The following is a 25,112-nucleotide window of genomic DNA, read 5'->3' as shown; positions in this document are numbered from 1 at the left end:
CTATTGGGTTGAGATCTGGTGACTGTGGGGGCCATTTTACTACAGTGAACTCATTGTCATGTTCAAGAAACCAATTTGAAATGATTCGAGCTTTGTGACATGGTGCATTATCCTGCTGGAAGTAGCCATCAGAGGATGGGTACATGGTGGCCATAAAGGGATGGACATGGTCAGAAACAATGCTCAGGTTGGCCGTGGCATTTAAACGATGCCCAATTGGCACTAAGGGGCCTAAAGTGTGCCAAGAAAACATCCCCCACACCATTACACCACCACCACCAGCCTGCACAGTGGTAACAAGGCATGATGGATCCATGTTCTCATTCTGTTTACGCCAAATTCTGACTCTACCATCTGAATGTCTCAACAGAAATCGAGACTCGTCAGACCAGGCAACATTTTTCCAGTCTTCAACTGTCCAATTTTGGTGAGCTCTTGCAAATTGTAGCCTCTTTTTCATATTTGTAGTGGAGATGAGTGGTACCCGGTGGGGTCTTCTGCTGTTGTAGCCCATCCGCCTCAAGGTTGTGCGTGTTGTGGCTTCACAAATGCTTTGCTGCATACCTCGGTTGTAACGAGTGGTTATTTCAGTCAAAGTTGCTCTTCTATCAGCTTGAATCAGTCGGCCCATTCTCCTCTGACCTCTAGCATCAACAAGGCATTTTCCTAATAATCCTTTAGGTGAGTGTACATTCCCTATTGACTAAAGGTAATTTGCATGTTTTTCTATGTGTAAATGTAGACAAGTTAACAGTGTGACCTACCATTCGTAGAACTATAGAATCAGTAAATGCTACACTGAAATCCAACCAACATTACAAATGCTGCATGAAACTAACCAGTTTACGCACACTTTCCATGAACTAAAGTTATAAAATGCAACATGGCACACCCATAGATTCCCTGTAGTATTCATGTCAAGGAAACTGTTTGAGTACAATAGAGAGCAGCTGTAGACAACTATACAAAATTATACACCCCTAAGCGAAATCCTTATCTGGGTTTTTCCCATCTTTTTGAGCACCATATTGGAGACTCCAAGAGCCAGAAGGAAACCCCTAACAGCTCGCTGCTCGCGGCAATATAACATTTGAGGACAGTAGGACAATGCCAGAGTAGAGTTGAGTCCATCTTTAATGTCACCAAGAGGCAGTTTGGTTTACAGACAGTGGTCAAAATGAATATCACAAGGAAGAACAATTCTGTAAATACCCAATAAATAAAAGACAGACATTTGAGTGAACGCAATGAAAACGAGAGACAACCCGCCATCAATATTAACAGGTACCAGGCAAAATCACAGCTTGTTCAAAAGGCATGTAGTTGATGGGATAAAGCACAAAACCCCTGAGATAGTTTCCATTCCATACAGGTTGCAATGTGCAGTTTGCAATACACTTATATATATTGTTTTCATAGATAATGCATTTGGCTTACACATGATTACGTTTTCCTTTACGGATGTTCCCATCATTTTTCACATTAATTTATCCTTTACATTATCGTATTAGATGTGTTATTAAAGTGTTCATCTCGAATGTTTCTCCTTTCAAGATATGCCTAGCTAAAGAACATTACTAATAAGCGCCTGTTAGGGTCTAGGCTGCAATCTGATGAAGGAAACATTACCGGAAACTAGATACCATTCAACTCAAGAACATGACAACACTCACAAGGACTATCCCACCACAGAGACAGATTAAATATTGATTAGCCTCAGGCACTCTGAACATCGAGGAGACTTGGCCAAATTTAAAATCGAATCACATTAAAGCAGCTGGTTCACAGATATCTGTCTAAGATCAATACATAACCAGAATCTGAGAAGCAAATGAGACAGTAGAACAGAATCTGATCGGGTCAACTTATTTTCCTCCAGAATATCAAACAAGGTCACTTCGCGGAAATATGTTTTAAGAAGCTTTTCGTCTGACTTAAGAGTGCACACAAACATTATTCTTAAATGCAGAGTGGTCTCATGCATCATGCAAGTTTTCCTTGTTACATATTTGCTTCACATTTACAAGAACGATACATTTATGCTGTGGTGCAGCATCATTTGTTTTTAAAAAGTTCCCTTAAAACTGCATTCATTGATTTTATGGCCACTTGTGGACACAACACGTACTATCATGTAATAAAGTTGTGATGACACCATATGTTAGCCAGCACATCCAGCAGTTACAGAGCAACATTATAATTCATTTGGAGTCATGTTTCTGGCCACCTGAAGAATGAAAGCCCAATTCACACTCTTTTTAGCTCTGTTTTTTAAACTTCTCCCTAGGGAATTACCTGGTACGCCTGGAGACGAGGTTGATTACAATCATAAGACTGAACCAGTAAACAGTAAAGTTGCCGGCCCAAAAAACAAAACAATGAGCTGAAAGACACTAACACGCTCAGCAGAACCAATGGGAACTGCAAAGGGAAGCGATAATAATTTGTTAGTTGTCACTTCCAGAAACCCCTTCCACACAACACAAACACTTTCTTTCCTTATTAACATAAAACTATTGATTAGTGCATGGTGAGTCCATTCATTTAACTCCACCCTTTAACTCTGGCTATAGAAGCTTGATTAAGGACAATATAAAAGGCCAACAAGCACATTAAAAGGGTTTTAATCAATCATCCACATTGTCATTAGGGCAATTAAGGCTGTTGAATAAACTTCAAACTGTTCAGCAGAAGGACATTTGTCTTAGTCACCCTGGACGCAGACCCATGAATCATTCAATTCCAGTTTGTCATTTGCATGCGTTTACATCATGGTTTACATTAATTGATATAGAATATTGTCTTCGAGGTGGTATTTTCAACAAGGGTCATTCCTAATCAATAGCAGTGGCAGAAAATGATTTTGTTCACATTTACATATGAGCAAAATAATTTACAAAATTTAAACACGGGCTGGCAGGAACCAATTCAGGTATGTTTGAAACTAGGACACACATTTTACCAACTTTTCTGGAAAAGCAATTACACCCATGTTGGAGCCTTTACAACAATAAGAAAGAGTGTGCGTTTTGAGCCTGTCTTTCCTCCACTTTTATAATGAACAGTGAGGGTATTATAGTCAGTGGTTTCCTGGGTTGTTTCAGAGGAAGAACTCTCATTAACAATCACTGCTGAAAACATCTGTGACAAGTCAACTGCAAATTCAGATAATCACAGTTCAGCGAGCAATGACAAGACTGTGTCCAGGCTACATTTAACACCCAGAGAAACTAATTGGAGGGACTGTGTCTGGAACAGAGGGTGGACATAACAATACAAACAGCTAATTATGTGAACATCAGGGAACACGTGACCTTGCACTTCTAGAAAAACTTGATCTAGTCGTAGAAATTCTTACCAATGTCTAGTGGGACGCCATATCACTCCTCAAGAAGGGAAGAACCATAAAAGAGGTAGAAATCTACTTGATACGTTGCACTCTGGAAATTTTCTTAGAAGGTTCAAAGATGTTTACATATACTGATTAGGGATCACTGACATTTTGGTGTCTGTGAAATTTATTAAGCAGTGGGCCATAGGGACAACTACGCCTACTGCTGTAGCCGTTACACCATACACAGAGCACCTGCCTTTGTAATTGCAGTTTATTCACTTCAGGGTAGAGTCCTTTTTAATCTAAATGTTAGTGTCCAGTGTCATTCCTCTACAACCTGTTGGGAGAACATGTGAGGACAGTAACACGGGGAGGAGGCCTCTGTGTGCATGTGAAGCTTATTGATAAGGAAATAAACCCTGCTCCATTTAAGGGACACTTACAGTAACACAACTCCAGGTAATATTCCTGGATGTGTAATGTGTCAAGACCTTCTCTTTCTTCTTCTTGTATACTTCAGTCAGACAGAGGGAAGGTAGTAGTCCCCCAAAAATAGGTTCTGTCAGTAAAAAATGACTGTGTAAGTAGAAAATATCATAATATATTTTTCATTCATATCCAGAATAGGTCTAGAATGTAAACCAGGGCTTCAAACATAGCTATTACAGAGATTTAACCTCCTCTCTAGCTCTGGTCGACTATAGTCACGCATTTATCAATCCGTTAGCTGCAGATTACACTGAAGGGATGAACCCATGAGCACAAATGGGCTTCGTGCATCAGCACTGGGAAGCAGTCCTTATTCTGGACCAGATGTTGTCGGACTATTAAAGAAGGCTCATTCGCGTGCGCGCACGTACACACAAACACCCACTGACCCACGCACTGCAAGCTTGCACATTTAAGTAATGCAGCAGCGTATTAAACTGTGGTGATCTTAAGGGATTCAGCAGCCTTTACACATATTATAACACAAGTAGGCTATAAATTGTTGTATAGCTGTAGTCACTTACCTATTAATTAAGTTGCCTTTCTGAAAGAACATTATAGGCTACTATATATTTCTTAAGGAACCTTTCAAACAAAACGATCTTGTTCGGGCAACCCCAGAACACGCATTTGCCAGTCTCCCGTCAAGCCAGATGTGCAGTCGAACTAGTATTAAGTGTGTCTTAACTGCAGCTTTCGTCTGTCTGACAAATGTAAATTATGCCAAGATGACAAAAAAAAAATAACGTCAAAGAAAAAGTGCCTGGCTGCATCTTTTTCTTTTGGTCTCTGCATCTTCTGACACACAGGAAACAGACTGAAGGCTCCGCCAGTGACCCACCTTGACAGCAGAATGTCGCCCACAGGTAAACACCAATCAATACAGATCCGGCACACTTCCGAGGCTCCATGGCAGCGGCGGAGCAGAACTCCGTCTGTCGTCCGCTGGGGATGTCAAACTTCGAGGGAGTGCAGCTTTGTCAGACTGCTGGTGCTCTCTCTCTCTCTCTCTCTCTCCCTCTCTCTCTGTGTAGCTGGAGCGCGCGCACACACACCCGATGTCTGTCTGCTTGTGTTTGAGTCGACTGCCGCGTCAAAAGTCACTTCGGATCCTGCTCTCCTCCCTGCTCTCTGCGCTCAGCTGTATTTTATACACCGTCTGGAGTTTGTCCTCTGCGTGTTTCCTGTAGTCTCAGTGTGCGGTGACGATGACAGCCACCTGTCCGCTGGAGGGCTCCTGCGCAATTCTGTCAACTTCGTCAATGTTTTAGACTATACCCTCCAGTCACTTCTGGGCTCATCCTCATCTGCTGTAAGTGCGATGACTAAAGGAAACACGAACACGCACCATCTAAACACAAGATCAGAGGGCGACATGGCCCCGCCGTCCTCGACTTTGAAAAACTTTTCTTCCTCATGTTCAACTGAAATGAGTCCAAGCCTTGCTCAGCGCATGCTCAATAGTAGCCTACATTTGATCAGCAGGATGTTGACGGCATCGCTGTTTCACGCCTCCCCTTCCAACCTAAAGTATGGGTACAGGGATCATGTGACTGCCTCATCCTTGTCCTCTTTCCCTCCTACAGGTGGGAAGGTTGAGATGAATGTTACTGAACAACAATAAAGAATTTCCATTTCTTTTTATTAAAGCTCACAAATTAAAGAAAAGGTAGGAATTCCCCGTCTCTTCATTTTTCATTGTGGAATCCTTCTACAAGAAACCCCACTCAGTCTTGTCGCTCTTAAAGTATTCTCTTCATGTACCTTCTCTTAATCCCTTCCCTCATCTTCTCTCTGTCAGCAGCCTTCGCCTCTTGTGTGTCAGCCACTTTTACACAGCACACTCCTATTTTCATTACCCCGTTTTTCCTCATAATGGTGTTTCTATCCCTCCCTCGTTTCATCGTCCTCTTGCTTCATCCTGCCATGCTGTTTCTCCTCTCCACTCTCTATAATATCTACAGTCTCACCTGTAGTATCCTCAACTTTCTCCTCCAGTTACTGTATGTTCTACCAGCAGATAGAGACCTGTTTGAGTGTTGGTGTTCATCCATTGCTTTAAATGAAAAACAATGTATAACACCACAATTTCACAGTAACTGCACAGCCATTATGTAAAAAATAGACATGCAGGACAAGAGAAAACAACTAAAAAGGATTGTTTCAGCTATTTATGAGCTGTAAGGAAACAGCTGATGTAGGTCTTCATGCAAACCTGAAATAAGTTTATAGTCATTGATGGTAGTTTTTGGATGTATCCAAACACAGAGGCACATTCATTTAAATAATAACCGCTTGCTCAGAATATGTTAATGGTTCTACTAGCCTGCTAATCAGGTTCCCATGACTGCATGTGCATTAATGTCTTTCTCTAGCCTGTTGCATACTGTACATGGCATGAGAACAGATCATACTGTACATAAGCCATAAACCCCTGCAGGGGGCAGAGAAACTGTTGAGTTATTGGTATTGATCCCTACGACATTATAATCCTGTTCTCTGTGGTAACAATCTCGTCTCCCTCTTAATTTGGGCGCTTATCCTTACAAATTGTGGCATGTTAACGTCTGCTGCTTTTTCCTACATAAATTCCCTTGGAATTCTGCCCTTGTGATTTCTAAACAGCTCAAACCTTATTTTAGTGTTACAAATATCAGCTGACATACTCTACATTTTACCACAAGGTCGTTATGTTGCTATTTATAGAGAGCAGCGGCGCAGATGAGGAATTAAGTTCATAATTTCACGCACGCACCACTGAATTTGTTTTCCTATTCTGTCCAGTATGGTGAATTTTGGTGAATGTGGCCAGTTGTTAAAGCAAATCACATCACATAATCACCTCTAATGAGACAGCCTGAGCTTCAGCGTGGTGCTGACAGCGGAAAACATCTTCAGGGCACACAGGCAGCACACCTTACATGAGACACGAGATGGAGTATTATTGTGAGTTTGTGTGGGTGCAGGTGTGCATGTGGGAGTCAGCGTGTGGCCTAATTAGTTTGTGTGGAGATGCCTCACTTGGTTAGTTGGTATGATGCACTGATGATCTGTTTCCCGATCTGTTAGCTTACTCATCTGCCACCCCTGTCTTATTTACATCATGTTCTTAATGTTCTTTCTCTCTTTTTGTCATCCTCCAAGTCACCCATTCACCGACTCTCACTTCCTCTAGTTTTCTCCTTTCTTTTACCCTCTACCCATCTGCCATACCCACCCAGTCCATGTTGATCTCCCTTTCTATCCTCTCTCCTCCTCCTCAGGCTTCCATCTCTCTTCTTCCCCTCTGTTTCCTTTCTTCCACTTCTCTGTCCTGTTAGTCGTGCAGTTCTGCCTGTGAGCATCAGATACAGTGATGTCCTCAGACCATTACGAGAGAGCCCGCAGCGCTTCTCTTGCTCTCGCTATCTATCACTCTGCCTCTCCCATTCGCTTCAGCCTCAGTGTGTGGCCCCCCCACCCCCCCTGCCTCCCTTCCTTGCCTTTCCGTCTCCCTTTGGCTTCAGTCTGGACACAGTGTTGTACATGTATGTAGAATGCCATCGGCATTATTCACAGTGCAGTCCTGTGTATGTGTGTTGTCCCTCTAGTCCAACTAAAAGAGACCCCCACCCTTTTACCACACACAACACATTAACATATAGCATAGTAGCCCCCAAGCCCATGCCATAAATATCAAAAACACATCACTTCTCAGCGTGTGATTTATTCTGAGTCTTATGCCATTGCATTATGTCTCAGCATACGTTGCCATGTTAAATCAAAATATACATGCATGTGAAGAGAAATGAACTGAATGCAGCTGCTGTCAAAGAAAGTATTAAAGCAAATGACAATGTGAAAACATTGTGACAATGTGAAAAGGGTCACTCACAGTGATGAACATACAGAGAATTATCACGTGACTCTGCAGCTCCTCTCAGCGTTAAGAAACTTTATAGTGAGCGTCAGATCATTGTTTAGCTGTCGGGACCAAAACTGTACCATCACTCACAGTGTCAGGAGGCATCTGTTTTCAGTGAAAAAAGCTCTAAAAGCCCACTGTACTCTGTACCTGCTCAGCACCAAACAGCAGACGGATACTGTTAACCTCTAGCTGATAGACACAGTGGAGCATTTAGCAGCTAAAGAGCCAGTATTTCCCTTGGGAGTTAGTAGAAACCAAAAGCCGACCTGAAAGAGAGTGACTATTGGATTTTCGTTTACCAAATGTCCAGAAACACGGCTCCAAATGATTGATAGTGTTGCTTTGTACTTTAACTGCTGGATGTTTAAATAAGCAATATATGTTTGCCATATCAACTGAAAAGGTGATATGTCACTGTCGTGTTCACAGCTTATTTCCGCTGCCCCCAAGTGACCCAAAAACAGTAAAAACGTAATTACAGGTTTGAGAAAAAGAAGAAGCGAAAACCAATACTAGCTGCTTACAACAGTCCTCACACATCAGGATTATGAGATTACATACAAGCAAGAAGACTATTAAAGGCCCCTCTTATTAAATAACTTTTTTACCTTGAAAGACTTGTTGGCAAAACAACAAAAGTAAGTCTAATGTTCACTCTCCTTTAAGCTCTGTTTTGGACTACACCAATTCCTGAGGGAAATATCATTGCTCTTAGATGGTGAAGCAGCTAAATGCTTCACCATGTAGTTGCTAACGTTGTCTCTCTGCTCTGTGGTACTGGGCCTGTAGCATACATTGCGTATATCTGAGTTGTTTTTTTCTCATTTTTCTTCCCGCTGCTGTTGGAAATGTGGCCGATGAGAGTGGTGATAGTGAACCAGAACAGTAAAGTTATCTTACTTTTCAGTTAACTTTACACAAGCTAACTTCACTGTCCCTAAAAGCCAAAATAATGGGCTGAAAGATGCTTAAAATCTGTAAAGCTGAGGGGAACCGCAGAGTTAGGTTATTCTTTGCTGATATGTCTATACAACACCTTTCACATTGTTCATGTCATTTTTTTTTCTTTTTTTAATTAATTTTTAAAATCCTCAACCATTAAGATAGTCAGTGTACCTTATACAGTACAGCAAAGGCCAATCCTTCAGAAATCACTTTGTCTTTGGCTTTTATATCCATTTCTTCGCTAAATGAACAAACAAAGAAACTTTACCCATGTTTTCAATCAGACTGTACTCTCATGAAAGAAGATGTAAAAGGTACAATTCATGTTTAAATCGGGAAGTGTTTCCTTTGAAGGATCACACCTTTAAACGAGGAAGCTGAGGTGAGCTACAGAGCATGTTTTGTAGCACCTACAATAACCTTTTCACAATGCTGTAGTGCTACTGGCTGTCTGAGTCACGTAGTCAGAAAGTGACAAGGCTCTCTTTCTCTCTCACACACACACACAGTTTGTATGTGATATTTTAAGGGATAACACAGTCACCTCTTATTGCTTTGCTCCCTGGTAGTTCAATCAGTAATTGGATGTGTGACCAGCTCTTTCCCCATTTCCCCATGATGCACACCCCGGAGGTGCTTCATTAAGAATATATGTGAGACTGACCTTGTAAAGAATGTGTGTTTCAGCTTTTCCATGCAGATGAGCTTCACTTCACCGCGGTGATAACAGATGTGAAGCAGAAAATGGAGTCTTACAAAGAAATTCCCGAGAGTGGACCCATACAAAAATGTACACTCTCTGAATGCTGCTCAGTCTGATCTTTCATTGTGCATTTCAAGCCTGTGTGTCTCTGTTAAGCAATGCCGTGACTTTAAATTGCAATACCTGACACATAAATGCAGGTCAGGCTGGATTCACTGGACTGTATAGGATTGAGTACAGAATGTTCACTCAGACGGATAAAACTGCCATACGGCATAAGGCAAATACAACTAAACATAAAACTAAATATAAAAAAAGTGTATGTTGACTCCATACAGATCATAACTTGCTTGTGCCCTCAGATGTACATATGTATTACATCGGATAAGTACTTCTTGGTTTAATTATAAGTCACGCTGGCAGCATGGCTGTAGAGATGGCGATCTACAGTCTGTTGGTCAGTCCACCACCAGGCTAAAATATCTTACCAACTATTGGATCGACGGCCAGGAAGGTTTATACAGACATTCATGGCCCCCAGAGGAAAAATGCTACTGACCTTGGCAATCCCCTGACTTTTTATCCAGTGCCACCATGAGGTTCACATTTGTGGTTTTAAAGAAATGTCTCCTGAACTATTTGGATGAATTATCATGAAATTTGGTACAAATAAGATGGTGACCACAGTAAACACTATACCAGCTAAACACCTGCATGTTAACAATTTAACTTAAGTCACTACTGTGCCTTTGTAAAGCCACAGAGGTACTACAAGCACTTAGTCATGTTTTAATTATTAATTTATAAAACTACATTTGTCACATTACACAATTACAATGGTTGCGTTCTTATTTAAAAAAAGAATGCTAAGTATTATGATTTTTATTAAGGTTAGGTTCAGCATTTGGTGCAAGTATAATGTTTCGTAATGGTTCACAGCTTTTTGCTCTGTTGATACAAATGACTGATTTTCTTTTTCATACAATTTAGTCTTATTAAATTATGAATTTCCCATCCGCACTAGAGAACATAAGTACACGAAATATGCTTTTGGTGGAAAGATGAGTTCCCTTTATAATATTTTGGCTGTCTCACATACAGTCACAGTTTTTTCTCCATCCACAGTTTATATAAATATATATATATATATATGTAGAATCCTTAGGGGTTCACACCCTCCTCTGTCATTGTCTGTCTGTGTCACACACACACACACACACACCCAAACGCACACTGTGCCCTTCTCGTGCACTCTCATTATGTCTCACCCGGACGTAGACATACCTATGCACTCACAAACACATGCACACACAAACACACACACACACACACACACACACCTGTCTGCCAGAGTCAGATCTGTAGCTGTGAATAATAGAAGAGTGGGCTGAGGTCAGACTGTTCAAGTGCAGGGGAAACAGGGTGGAGGCTCTCACTTGAGCATGGCAGCCATTTTTAAGAAGTCAGAGAAAAAACTCATGCCACCCAAAAACTAGGCCAAAGCACAACACACTATGATATCAGAATCAGAAATAACGACGGAGCAACTGCATCCCAATACAATACTTGGTAGGTGACAAAAGCCTGAAGGCTAGACAAGCAAGTTACAGCAGCTAATAACAGTAAGGAAAATAAGTGAATGAGCCACTGTCTCCTGCTGTAATTACTGATGTGCCCTTTGATGATCAGGAGGGGTTGACAGTACAGAATAATACCCCATTGCCACAAAATATGTTCAAAACTAGCAAAAATCTCAACATAAATTACAAATGATCAACTTAATATATATATTGTTGTATCTAATCTTGTTATACGGGTTAATATTCTAATGTCCCCTCTCCCTGTATGTCTGCACTGCTCTGTTAGATATGAATGACTGTAACCTTCTCCCATACAGCTATTTATCCAGGTTATTGCTGAGAATGAAGATACATTAGTATCTTGATCTAAAGTATTTGTTTAATCTTTCTAATATTTTCTACATACTATTTTATACTTTATTATTTTTGTTTATTATTATGCACCAAAATACCAAAGCAATTTCCTTGTATGTGTAAACCTACGTGGCAATAAAGCTGATTCTGATCACAACATCATAGTGCCTAAATACTGATCTGTGCCATGGCATCCCAATAGGTAATGTGTCTTTGTCTTGTTAATATCTTCTTATACCATGTTTGAAATAGTTTTTATCACCTAATTATTTCTGAGGCAGGTTACCTGATTCAAAACCAGCTGTTATGTAGCAGAAAAAAGATGATTGCTGCCGTTTAGTGGTGAAACTGTGTCATTACACCCAACAACTAATTGTCCACTCCATTTGGTCTACCCCATTGACCTCTGTTTCTCCTACTCACTTTGCATTGTGTGTTTCTTAGTAATTAACACGTTTGTGGCTAATTGATTCAGAAATATGCATCATGTCAGCAAAACACCCCTACAAAATTTTCTGATGGTTTTGTGCTGAAAACAGTATTACCAAACACATTTGCAGCTAATCACATTAACACAAACAAATTGCCATGTCGTAAAACCTGCAGTCCTCAGCTCCCCTGGGGCCCTTGGGTAAATGCCCACTTTGCCTGGCTGTAAGCATCAGGTTAGTCCTGAAAAAAGGACCAGACAATTGTTTTTTGTCAATCAGTTTTCTTTTAATTATCAGCACTTACAGTGGAGTACAGCTGGCTGGGCAATGTGGTGCATGTGACACACAAAATAACTGATACGTGATATTGTGCATGTTGTTGCATGTATAATTACAATGTTACAGTTATACAAACATGGTTATTCAAATTATACACGCTACTATAACCTGCTTATTGCTTTCACTCCTTTGCAGTCCTGTACATGCACCTTTAAATGAATGACAAGTTGCATCTAGAACATTACAGTTTCCAGTGATCATTGCAGGCTGCAAACCATACTGTGGGGAGGTAAACGTTTGTTTCCACAATATAAATATACTTGTGAATGTTTTATTGAGCTTTATCAATAAACCATAACCAAAGACAAACTGGAAACAAGAATGAGCTGTTAGAGAACATTGGTGTGTGTGTGTGTTTGTGTGTGTGTGTGTGTGTGTGTGTGTGTGTGTGTGTGTGTGTGTGTGTGTGTGTGTGTGTGTGTGTGTGTGTGTGTGTGTGTGTGTACGTGTGTGTGGGTGTATGTGTGTGGGTGTGGGTGTTCATCAAGGTGTGCTAAGGTACATCTGAACAGCAGGGGTGAAGATTAGGACAGTTCCCAGAATAGACACTGTGAGGAAGGCCCACAGGAAAATCCTGTCCAACACCTGAGCCACAAACTTCCAGTCTTGAACAACCTGAATGAGACAGAGAGGGATAGACAGACAGAGCAAGAAGAATAAACAACAAAGAAGAGTGAAAATCTGTCAGCCTCAAGCACTTTTGTCACAGTGAAAACATCCCTCATTCAGGACACAAGCACTACTTTGTATCAGTTTGATAAGCCATTATAGAGCAAATGAGACATAAATTGGGGGTGAAATTTTAACAAGCAAGACGCTGTAACAGTGTAAGAAATTCAAAGAGGATGTAATACACATGCAATGACTTTCATCCCACGCCTTCCCTCATGTGCACACTCCCACACCTCTCGTATGAAGTGCTCCTTTTTGATGTGACGGCTGATGTAGCGAACTGAACTCGTGGCTTTCTCCAGCATGGCCAGCCAGGCTTGGTTCTCGTCCTCCTTCCCTGCGAAGGGGCCTCTCTGTTGGCCGCCACTGTGGCCAGGAACCCCCCTCCTCCCCACACCTCTGCGGGGCTTCAGCTCGGGGCTGTGCATCTCCATTTCTGGGTAGTGGTATCTGAGGAAGATAGAAACTAACTGTTTTATTCATTTGAATTATGTGTGTACTGGCGGACATTAAAGGAATAGTTAAAATACAATTATTTGCTTTTTTGCAAAGAGTTAGATGAGAAGATTGATGCCACTGTCATGTCTGTGTGCTAAATATGAAGACCAGGAGACTAAGTGGCCAGCTCACGGGCCACTTACAGTCTCCTGGTGGTAACAAAATCCATCTACCAGCACATCAAAAGCTCATTAATTAACACATGATGTCTTGTTTGTTTCATTTTTTACCAATGACAGGGGGGGATTCCACTAATCAGAAGGTTGGCGGTTTGATCCCTGGCTCCTCTAGTCTGCATGTCAAACAGCCTTGAGCAGATTGCTTGTGTTAGGGGTTTAATGTTAGTTGTGTTCCGTCCATGAATGGGGTGAAAGTGACATGATCTGTAAAGTGGTTGGAAGCGTAGTAAGACACTATATAAGTGCAGTCCATTTTCCATTTAATGCATATGAAAACCGAAGTGTGAAAATGACTATTCGTCTTTTTTTTAAGGGTTATTTGTCAGACTATTTGTTGGCCACAACCAATAACATCATGTGGTCTCACAGGACCAGTAAAAATGGATAACATCCAGTTGGCCAGGACCAGTAACGTCTCTCAGTTGCCAGGCTAATTGCCTGCAACTGCTTAGCTAGTTAATAGGCCAGATGTTTCCCTCCTGTCTCCGTTCATTATGCTAAAATAAGCTGATCTTCACCTCTAACTCTTGGAAAGCCAGCGAATAAGCATTTATCCCATATTGTCGACCCATTCCTTTAACTACAATTGATCTTAAATTACCTGTCAGTGTGCCCCCTCATACACAGCAGTCTTGGCAGTTTCTGAAGGAAGAGGCTCTTTACCCAGGGGGCCATGGGGTGGTAAGTAGCAGAGGACCGGTGGTGGACGTTAATGACAAAGACGGTGACGATGATGGAGAAAGTGACAAAGATCATGATGAAGAGCAGGTATTCTCCGATCAGCGGGATCACCTAGAGACAGAGAAATGGTTAATGAATCAGTTAACTGCTTACTTTCACCTTTGAATACCTATTACCTCAGAAACTCAGGATTAGAAATTTATGCTGACATTTTTTTTTTTATCAACCACTCAAAATATTAAACCATACACATTGTCTGCTTCTTAAAGAGCCACTCCACCAATTTTTCCACATTGAGTTCAGTTTGCTCTTCACAGGGAGCGCTACTCAGCCTGTGAAAACAGTTGTATAATGTTTCCTGTGGCTCTGGAGAGAACTTTCTAAAGTTTGTGCCCCTTTTAAAGTATTCATTTTTATTAGATAAGATTTTAAGAAAGGGACACCTGATGAGAGACAGAAGAGGGGAAAGGCCAGGGTGACAAGTTAAGCAAAGGGCCACAAAAGTTTACTACCATGATCTAAATAACTAAATAAACAAGACCAAAAGCTTCAGGCTCAGGCAGAACAGTGCTTTGAGCTAAATGCTAACGTCATCATATATCACATGGCCACAATAACATGCTGATAACATGCTGATGTTACGGTAACATTTTGGTAATATTTACCAGCACTAAACACAAAGTACAGCTCAGCTGGAATGTCATTCGTTTTGCAGGTAAGTAGGCTATTGGGAAAATTAATACTTTGACTTTAATTTTGAAGTCAATGGATCACCAAAGTGATTTGAAATGATCCTGCAAAGACCATAAATGTTAGTAGCAAATTTCACAGCAATCCATTTAATAGTTTCCAAGATTATATCTTGTGGTGGTACAAGAGGAAAAGTTTGAGGATCACCAAAGTCAGTTAATCCTCCTAATTAGCGGGTCACACACAATGCATGATGTTCAGCAATTTTTATATTGGATTGTGGGCTAATTTAAATTTGATTTCTTCTACATTGAGTATAAAATAATCCACAGTAATGAATATGAAATAGTGGAGTATACAGTATAGTAAAAATTCTGTCTTTTTTTGGTCTGCTTTTTCTGTTTGAGCTCTGTATTGCACTGAGATGTATTTGATGTCTACAGCTTGTTAATTGAGTTGACATGCAGTTTAAGCTGCAGGTAATTGAGAAGGCTGTGGTTGTGATCTATGTTAATTAGGGCATACTGCAATTAAGATTACAATTAGGATAACTGAACACAGGAAAAAGCAGGATAGATTTACAAAGTGCAGCCCAGTAGAACCTTAAAAATGAACGGGCTTTGGCTTTAATGCCCTCAGGAAACCCACCTTTGAGGATGAAGGGATGATTTCTTCTATGACCAGGAGGAACACAGTGAGTGACACTAGCACAGATGTGGAAAGTGACAGTTTCTCTCCTTCGTCTGATGGCAAATAAAAAACCAGCACAGTCAGAAAGGAGAGGCCGAGGCATGGGATGATGAGGAAGAGGGTGTAGAACAAGGGTAATCTCTTGAGGATGAAGGAGTAGGTGACAAACGGGTACCAGTACATCTCATCCCTCCTACTTCCCCTTACTCCTGTGGCATTGAGGATCTCCCATTCGCCGTTATCGAAGAAGTCTTTACGGTCTACATAGTGATCCACCAGGACCAGGTCCACCATGTTTCCATCGTAAGTCCAGGAGCCGAACTTCATGGAGCAGTTCTGTCGGTCAAAGGGGAAGAATGTGACATCCATGGTGCAGGCGGACTTGTAGCTGGCAGGTGGAGTCCATGTTATGGTACCATCCCAGCGCACAATGGCTTTGGTCATCAAGGAACCCTCAAAGCGACCATCCGCACTGGGAGAAGATAAGAAAGAAAAGGAGAGGTGGTAAAAAGACCAGGCGAGGTAAAACGTGAAAAAGTACAGTGGGGAAGAATCAGGTGGATGAGACATCAATAAAGGAAAATTTATGTAGTTTACAAATGTGCATAAGAGTTACCAGGCACTGCCTCATAAAGTGCTACTGATGTGTGCAGAGTGCTGCATAACTCACTTTTCATACAGGACGATGTCAGGCAGCCATATAGTCTCTGAAGGCACTCTGATGGAGGTAATTCCTCCGTAGTCGTCTGGGTTCCACTTCAACTTCACGTCAATCCACTCCTTTAAATAAATAACAACACATGATAAGTTACCCACTATAATACATTAGGCCTACATTTTAGTACGATCCTGTGATGCAGTTGTGCAAACCATTAGATTTTGAAAAGCTTAGTAAGTGCAGCTTGTCTATTTCAGCACCATGGACAACACCGGACTGCTAACTGCACAAAGCCCATGGAAACTACATTTTCATTGAAACGTTGTCACGAGTTTGCTTGTTCCTTTTGGCCATGGCCATGTTGTGTTGTGTTAAAAGAATCAGTCCCAAATCAATCCAGAATGAAATGAATCCAGATGTATTGATTGATGTGTGAAATATTTATTTGTCCTAAAATATTTTATTTATGCCTTTTACAGTTATATTTAGATAATATAGAACAGGGCCTGTATTTATCAAATGTCTATGAATTACACTTAAGAATGACAGTAAAAAAAGATGAAGACTGAACTGAAAGTGAAGAATAAGACACATTTAGAAAGCAACTTACTCCTATGTAAGTATAATGTAGGAGGACCATATAACAGGAGTAGCCTGAGCAGGAGTAGCCAATCAGAGACAAAGATGTTTTCATATGCTTAACAATCCTTACATTTTACTCTGATATATTATACAGTATATATTATATATTATATATGTATTATATATGTATGTATATATATGTATTATATATATTATATAGTACAGAGGACCCACTCCCTCTGTACATATAAAGGGCTCATTCTAAGGTAACAAAAACACAACAATTCTTATTTTCATGTGACTATACACAAATGAATAGTATAATATTGCCAATATCCCCCTAAATCTTACACACTGGTCCTTTAAGAATTCATGCATGTGGTGAAATGGTAATGTTAATTTTTACCTGCCAGAGCCAAACATTTGTAGTCATCAGTTGATTCTTTTCATCCTGCAGGAAGACAGGGAAGAAGTTTGGTTTGCTATTTATACATCTTAGTGGTTCTCACTGTGAACGATAAGAGAGGCTAATGAGGGGGTGAGGAGTGAACCAGAAGCTGGAGACAAAAAGTTGAGTGGGTTGAAAGAAACTACTTAAAAGTAGTTAGAACGGAAGATTTTCTTTTCAAATTGGGTTAATTGCTTCTCTTATTTGCCACTAGGAAAGCACATTGAACAGCTCAGGGGTTAAGTTTCTTGCTTGAGGGTAAATCCACACCATTTAATGAGCTAGAAAAGCACAAGTTACTCTTCAGTGACCACTATCACTGGCAATACTAATACAGGTACTTCTGCCTAATAAGAAGTATCGACACATACTTACACAACAAAAGAAAGAGGCATGGAGAGATGGGGATAGAAAGGATTAAGACCAGGAGGATAAAGACAGTAATGAATTACTGGAAGTCAGAAAGGTTTTCAATGTAAACTTTCGAGTTTCTGTGCAGTAAAACCTTGCAGAGACATGAAAAGTAAAATTAGAGAAAATTTATGAAATAGATTGTGTTGTTTGTGTGCTCTCGAGAGGCGCAGAGGTAAACCTGATTGCATACCCATCCTCTCTGAACAGAAATTGATCTGAAGTGTGATTTTATAAATCACAGTAGTTTAGTTAGAAAACCACAAGATGGCACTCTTCTAAATGTTATTTTCTGCATAGCAGAAGTACGAACATCAAATGCTGATGCAGTCAAAATGTGGCCCTCTGTGGAGTTGTGGGAGCAGCTTTGTGTAGGTGTATGTGTGTGTAAATAATAAATGAAAGATGGTTCCTCTCAGCCCGATGCCCTCATTACTTCCTCTGCTGCTCTGAAAGACCACTTTGGACCTCTCTTTTAACCTTTCTTCCTCTATCTTCTTTTCACTCTCTCTTCCTGTATTTGCCCCTTTAAATCCCTCAGCTCCTTACCCTCCTCCTCATTTATCTTTAAACGTCTGTCCTCAGTGTAGCTTCTGTACTATAATTCCTCTGATGACCTCCCATAATAGCCGACTTTTCCATCTTTTACACTCCTAAACTGCCTTTGTATTTGTCCTTATTGGCCCTGGTTACCTTTTATCATTTCTTCTTGACATGAAATTGTAACCTTCTGCCCCGTCCTAAACAGATGAAGCCACCTGTGAACAATCTCTACCAAATTCTTTTCATTCTTTCCAAATTCTATTCCCTTGCTTTCCTCTTTCTTCTTTCAAAATAATCCCACTTCCTTCTTGTACTCTATATTCTCATGCGCCTTAGTGATAGCGAGTTCCACTTCCTCCCCTCCTTCCTCCTTTTCTTCATTTCCTCTCGTTTCAAAACATAACCCCCCAATCCTCAGAACACTTTAACAGGATTTTATTAGAATCAGAATCAGAATCAGCTGTATTGCTAGGTATGTGTACATATACGAGGAATTTGACTCAGGATTGTACATTGCTCATGACAGCTGTTATTTAGCTTTTCAGCATAGCATCTCTTTGCAGCTTTGATCTCTTTAGTCAGCATGTTCCTGGCCTGGTTGTACAAGACTCTGTCCCCACTTCTGAAGGCCTCCTCTTTGGTGTGACGAAGCTGCCTGAGTTTCACTGTGAACCAGGGTTTTTGGTTGTTGTATGTGCGGAAAACTGATGTACGATGTCACAGTGTCAGTTAGTTCGTCCAGGTTTGTGGCTGCAGCCTCAAAAACACTCCAGTCAGTGCAGTCAAAGCAGGCCTGTACCTCCAGCTTTGACTCATTGGTCCATCTTTTCACAGTCTTTACAACAGGTTTAGCAGATTTCAGTTTCAGAAAGTCCTAAGGCTGCACGGGGAACAGAGTGATAGGCGTCCTTTAATGTTGTGTAGCAGTGGTCCAGTGTGTTAGTGTCTCTGGTGGGACACTTAATATGCTGTCTGTACTTTGGAAGTTCATGGCTGAGGTTTGCTTTGTTAAAGTCCCCAAGAACAATGAGCAGGGAGTCTGGGTGTTTTTTCTCCACGTTAGTTATCTGGTCAGCCAGGTGTATGTATTAACCATGTTATATAAGGAATTTTAATTTCTGCGAGCTAAGAGCTTTCTTAACAGGTATACCCAACGTGTGCTGGGTTGGTCCTGGAAGCATTAGAGCCTCTATGTCTGCTTCCACTTTGCTCAAGGGTGCTGAGGTTGGGATCACAGCAGAGACCATTTAAAATACCCTCATCTATCTAATATTAATATAATATATAATGTATGGTAAGGAGCTACTATTGAGGACATTGAGGTCATGTACTCAGGTTTTTTTTTGTTGTGAATCTGTGGGCTTTAACAATGTCTTGTAGCCAGCCTGATTTGATTGGTTTTCCTTCTTTCATTCTTAATCTGTCAATATAACAATATGATAATAATAATATAGGATCCACAGAGGATACCATCTCCACTGCCCTTCACTCAGCCTTCACACACCTTGAAAATAACAACACCTACACAAGAATGCTGTTGGTTGATTTCAGCTCAGCATTCAACACAACCTCCCCCATGAAACTGAATGGCAAACTGAGCACTATGGGCTCAAGTACCACACTCTGCGACTGGATATTGGACTCACAAACAGACCTGAGACAGTTAAATGTCAACAAAACCAACGAGCTGATGGTTGATTTTAGGAAAAAAGGAGGCAAAGACAAACACCCCGGTCTTCATCAATATCACAGATGATAAATGGACTATCTTCTGACCACTCAAAGGGCTTTACAGTACATGACACATTCATCCCATTGACACCCATCATTTTAACGGAATAAGCTGCCACGCAAGGTGCCAACTACACATCAGAACGGAACTTACATTCACACATACTGATGGCAATTTGGGGTTCAGTATCTTGCCCAAGGAAACACTGTACCTTCGTCCAAGAGAACCTGTCACGGTCATCTCACATCTAAGAAAAGAAAGCTCAGAAATGACTCTACATCTTAAGGAAACTTGAGAAGGCAAACCTCCTGTGCCAAATTCTTGTTACAGAGGTGCAATAGAAAGCATCCTGACTGGGATGTGTACTGTGGGGGAAATTTCTTAGTGGGCTTAATTCATGAAACAGGTGAGGTACGGCTTATGTACAGGTATTCCAGACTTTCCAGCCATAGTTGTTACTCCTTGCCAGCGTGAAAACAGCTGAGAATCTTATATGTTTACAGAACTGTCTCCACAGATAAAAATGCAAATGCAAGAGAGCATTATATTTCAGTGTGACGTAGGTAATGCACTGGAATCTGAACATCCATCAGATTTAGACCAGTTAATCAGCAGATAGGCTGTTTGTTAAAGACAGCCTTGTAAGGAAGGAAAATACAGGAAAGGCAGTGAAATATATTTTGCAGACCGAACACAGGTTTCGTCAGATTTGTTTTGGTATACTACATTGTAACCGTACAAGTCAGCAAGAGACTCAGAGAACTTCTCACATTATTTCCACAACATGTCTGGCCCAGGACAGGAGGGCTCTGCAGCGGGTGATTAAAGCTGCTCAGAAGATCATTGGTACCCATCTACTGGGGATCAGGGAGATCGGTGAGGTGAAATGCTTTGGTCTAGAAGTATAGATACCCATCCCTGCTACAGCCCTGTTCACCCTGCTGGTCTGTCAAGAGATACAGAAGTGACCGCTGTCGTACCACCAGACTTAAGAGCAGCTTCTCTCCGCAGGCTGAGACATTTAAATTCATCAACCTCACTCCATCAAAATTAGTAGTTCTTTTGTTATGTTTTGCTCCGTGTTGTTTGTGTAGCATAAAGGGACTACAAATGTAAATTTCATTGTCCAACCTTTTGTTGTAAAATGAACCCCTTGAACCCTTGAACAAAGGTAGTATTTATGCAGGTGTTTGTGTTCTTGAGTGTACCAGGTGTTGTTTCCTCACCACATCAACCAGCTGTGAGATCTTGAGTCCAAAGCGTACAGTGATGGTGTCATTGGCGTGCTGGACAGGCCGCACCCACTTCTGGTAACCCCTGAAAAGGTTCCTCAGTAAGGAATCCTCCATCTCAGCCAGCGACACAAAGTCTTCCTGAGCTGGAAGGAGCCAGAGAAGAAAGTAGTGATGAGGACAAAGGAGAAATGTAGTTAGTTAGAAGAGTTTAGTTTGGTATACTGTTCATGAGAATGTAGATATTGTTAGATATTTCTTAGGTGGCTTAATGATGTAATAGGGAAATGGAGGGCCAGGTATAGCTTGGAGTCATTAGCTGACCCCACAAGTGTTCACTGACGTCTCTCACCTAACTGTCCTTGTTAGGGAGACAACAGTTAGACTGATAAGGCAGACAGTAGCTCAGGTGTCTGGCAAGCAGATATCGTGTTCTTTGGGAATCTTGCAAGGTTGGGTTGTACAAGAATGTTTACAAGAACTTACTGGCTCCAAAGATTAGAGTACAACTCATGGATGGTAATATATTCCAATAGTAGAAGGATAGCATTGTAGTCTAAACATCAGATAGATTTGTTGTTCAGGTAAAGGTGACCTAATAGGAAAATATACTTGGGGGAAGACAAAAGCACAAAAGGGACAAAAACACTTTATCCTTCAGATGTGTTCACATTTTGTGTGTGCAAGCACTGTATCTCCTCGGACAGGCTCAATAAACCATGCTACTTCTTCATCACACCTGAATCTGGCTCACAATATAACTTCAACCGATATGATCATAAGTATTGCTGAAATTAGTAGATTAACAATACACTAATCTGCTTTGGCAACAATTTTGATCATTGATTAATATAAAGGAAAAAAAAACTAGATGCGTGTCTACACAGTTTCAGTCACGTTTCAGTCATTCATTTCACACGCATCAAATGGAGAAGACATGCTTTTCCTTTAATGCAGCCGTCTCCACCACCCGTGTAACAGCTTGCACTTTACGAGCATATACACAACCCGAAGCATATTTTTACACTTACAGTCTGCAGACCTTTAATATCTTCCATTTCACACACATAACTATAGTGACTGTGTGTTGTGGGCTCTGTAGACAATGCGTAATCTGTAGCCATGCTAGCAGCTCTGTAAGTGCTACTATGCTGATGTTCAGCATGGCAGCGCATATCTTTACCATATTCATTTTAGTTAAATGTGTTAGTATGCTAATTAGCACTAAAACAAAGTACAGCTGAGGCTGATTGACAAAATCATTAGTTTTGCAGGTATTTAGTCATACATTGAAATTTTGACATGATGATGGTGGAAAATGGAAAGTAAGGGGATCACCAAAGTTCATCCCAAGGGGGACATGAATGTCTATACCAAATTTCATGACAATCCATCCAACAGTTGTTGAGATATTTCACTTTAAACCACAAATGTGAACTTCATGGTGGCACAAGAGGAAGTCAGGGGATCACCAAAGTTTATTCTCTTACCGTGAATATCAAATAATAATAACAAAATGTTGATAATCCATCAAATGGTTGTTGAGATATTTAAGTCTGGACCAAAGTGGTGGACTTACTGACTGACACACATACATTGCCATCCCTACAGCCCTGCTAAATATTTGAGGACGCTACCTTGCACTCAACTGTGACTGGCAACTGTGATGGGCATTTATCTCTATTTTCAAGAAAAATAAATCTTATTTGCAGCCCTAATTATTTAGCTCACATGCATGAAATATTCATGTGCACAGACAGATACAAAATAGACCCTCTTCCTCAGTCATACATGGACAAAGTGAACCACCTCTCCAGAGCCTCAAAAGCAAGGGGAAAGAAAAGTAAGGGCCTACACATCATACACGCACACTGTCAACCCTGGACTGACAGCTGGTCATGACTGAGCGAATGCATCTGAACTCCCAAGGCTGACAAAACGATCACGCTGACATGATCACCTCAGACAGAACAATTGCCAGGGGAGATGAGCTGAGCTTAGAGTGCTTTGTGCAGCCAGGCACAGGACATAATAGTCAGTTGATAAGTTGACAATGAAGGAACAGTGCTTCATTTACACACACCAGCCACCATATAAGTGCAGACAGCTCGGAAATATCAGGTATCTTATGTAGAAAGTTACAGAAAATGCACTGCAATGTTTTGCAGTTATAGAGCAAAAAATGCATGATGTATAATTTAGATGGGTTCAACTTAACTCCTAAGTTGAAAACACACAATCAGACAATACATACGTCTAGAAGTCAGACTGTTCAGAGACTCTTCTATGGCTGAGATGGCTTGATGAACTGAGAGCCAGTGTGCTCATCAAGAGCAATATGTCCTGTCGAATTGTCCTTGAGTCAGACACTGAACCGCTTCCCTGTTACTCATCGTAACTCACTCTAAAGGACGCAGATCAGATGACAGCAGCATTTGCTGGACGCTCAGAGCATTATGTGGTATTTGCACTTGAGCTGCAGAACAGAGCCTCCCACAGTAACTCGGTGGCTCTATCAGCTCAGTGCTCTGAGCACTCTACTGCATTAGAGGAGGATATTTGGCACTGCCAATGGCAGCGTTGGAACAGAGGCAGAGGCTGATAGACAGAAAAGAGAAGTTTGAATCAGCAGCCCCTCAAACAAGGGGGATGGAGCAGAGGAATGGAGAGAGCTGATAAGGGAAGGAGTGAGACAGAGTGACCCCGAGCAATTCCCTTCAGTGTCTGAGAGACACAGAATGAGGGGGCAGGGTCGAAGTTGGTAGAGAAGAAGAATTAACTGGGGCAAAGGGAATGAGAACAGACAGCAAAACAGATTTCAACATGTTCAACACAAGGCCCTTCTAATCCCTAATCCACCATGCTACATATATTACTTAATATGATACTTAATCTTGGTACTTGATTTAGATTTAAATGTATATTAGTTGGAGTCAAATTTTTAAGTTTAATGTCTTCTAAGCATTTGAGGTTTTCGCCATCTTTGTTGTGTACAGTTACCATGGTTAGAAGTGTTGCTCTTGTCTATTGTGAGGTTTGTGGAAAAAAAGTATTGTTTACTTGTTCACATACAGTCCATGATAACTCTGCTCTGCACAGGGCTGGACTGGGACAAAAAATCGACCCTGGCATTTTTGGTCCAGGCGGCCCGCTAAAATCGGTCAGACACCCCTTACCAATACACCATCCTTCCATTTAAGGGCTCAGATTAAGGGTGTGATGAAACACCAGCCCATGAGATATAACATTGTACAAGATTGGGCCATGACAACAAGACAAGAATAGATTTTAATAGGACTACTATTTAGGAATAAAAATGTATTGATTAAATAGTTTATAGGGGGGTCTGGAGGCATTAAATACTTAATTTCCTGCATTCTGGGGACATTTTCTGCACCAGGGAAGCATAAAATTCAGGTGGCAGGTGACAATTCAGAATATAAAAATATAATATAATATAATGCAGTAATCAGTAGCTTATATTGTTGTTTTTAGCCTAAGTTACTTTTTTTGGACAACACAGTTTTCTTGTATATTTATATTGCATTACAGGCTTACTGTGCAAATAAACCTTATTCATAGCATTTTTATTTGTTAATTAACATTTCTTGGTGCAAACTATTTTTCAGAACATTTTTAACAAATGCTTTCAAAAAGTGGTGGATACATGTCCCCAACATCCCCAGTGTAAATGACCCAACCTCCCTGCTCCCTACATACAGGTTGAGCTACTCCATGCTTACCACTTCACCTCAGCTCTCCTTCTGCTCTCTCTCCCTCGGCACCTGTCACTTTGTCGCTCCCTAACATCATAGACTGCAGGGGCTACAGCCCTCCTATACTCCTTCAAGTGCCTGTGCCTGCTCTACATCGGGTGCTGCAGTTGATGTTAAAACTACTGCAGCCCCGGTAGCAAATATATCGGTTTTCGCGCATTTGACGGCAGCCGTCTGAAGATTTCTTTTTTTTGTGTGTGTGTGTGTGTGGGGGGGGAGGGGGGGGGGGGGGGCCCAA

General features: G+C 41.1%; 2 protein-coding genes across 3 annotated transcripts in view; both read right to left on the bottom strand.

Annotated features, from left to right (window-relative positions):
* LOC123969970 (neuronal acetylcholine receptor subunit alpha-7-like) overlaps positions 1-5,284 on the bottom strand; it is a 56,627-nt gene extending 51,343 nt beyond the window's left edge. Inside the window, exon 1 of the mRNA XM_046047775.1 lies at positions 4,665-5,284. Coding sequence (XP_045903731.1) covers positions 4,665-4,734 — 70 coding nt within the window. The 5' untranslated portion in view covers positions 4,735-5,284. The remainder of the gene's footprint in view (positions 1-4,664) is intronic.
* A 7,195-nt stretch (positions 5,285-12,479) lies between these two features.
* The window catches only part of LOC123969968 (neuronal acetylcholine receptor subunit non-alpha-3-like), a 16,717-nt gene continuing 4,084 nt past the window's right edge, over positions 12,480-25,112 (bottom strand). The window contains exons 2-8 of one of the 2 annotated variants that reach the window (XM_046047772.1): positions 21,093-21,244; positions 17,139-17,183; positions 16,163-16,272; positions 15,451-15,964; positions 14,033-14,223; positions 12,988-13,204; positions 12,480-12,697 (exon numbers count right to left, since the gene is read on the bottom strand). In XM_046047772.1, coding sequence (XP_045903728.1) covers positions 12,566-12,697; positions 12,988-13,204; positions 14,033-14,223; positions 15,451-15,964; positions 16,163-16,272; positions 17,139-17,183; positions 21,093-21,244 — 1,361 coding nt within the window. In that variant the 3' untranslated portion in view covers positions 12,480-12,565. Of the gene's footprint in view, positions 12,698-12,987; positions 13,205-14,032; positions 14,224-15,450; positions 15,965-16,162; positions 16,273-17,138; positions 17,184-18,284; positions 18,402-21,092; positions 21,245-25,112 lie in introns of those variants that run through there. The other variant, XM_046047773.1, reaches the window with a different exon arrangement.

This window comes from Micropterus dolomieu, linkage group LG04, assembly GCF_021292245.1.
Source record: "Micropterus dolomieu isolate WLL.071019.BEF.003 ecotype Adirondacks linkage group LG04, ASM2129224v1, whole genome shotgun sequence".
NCBI lineage: Eukaryota > Metazoa > Chordata > Actinopteri > Centrarchiformes > Centrarchidae > Micropterus > Micropterus dolomieu.
Note: the sequence above shows the minus strand (reverse complement) of the source record. Positions and strands in the feature narration are given on the sequence as shown.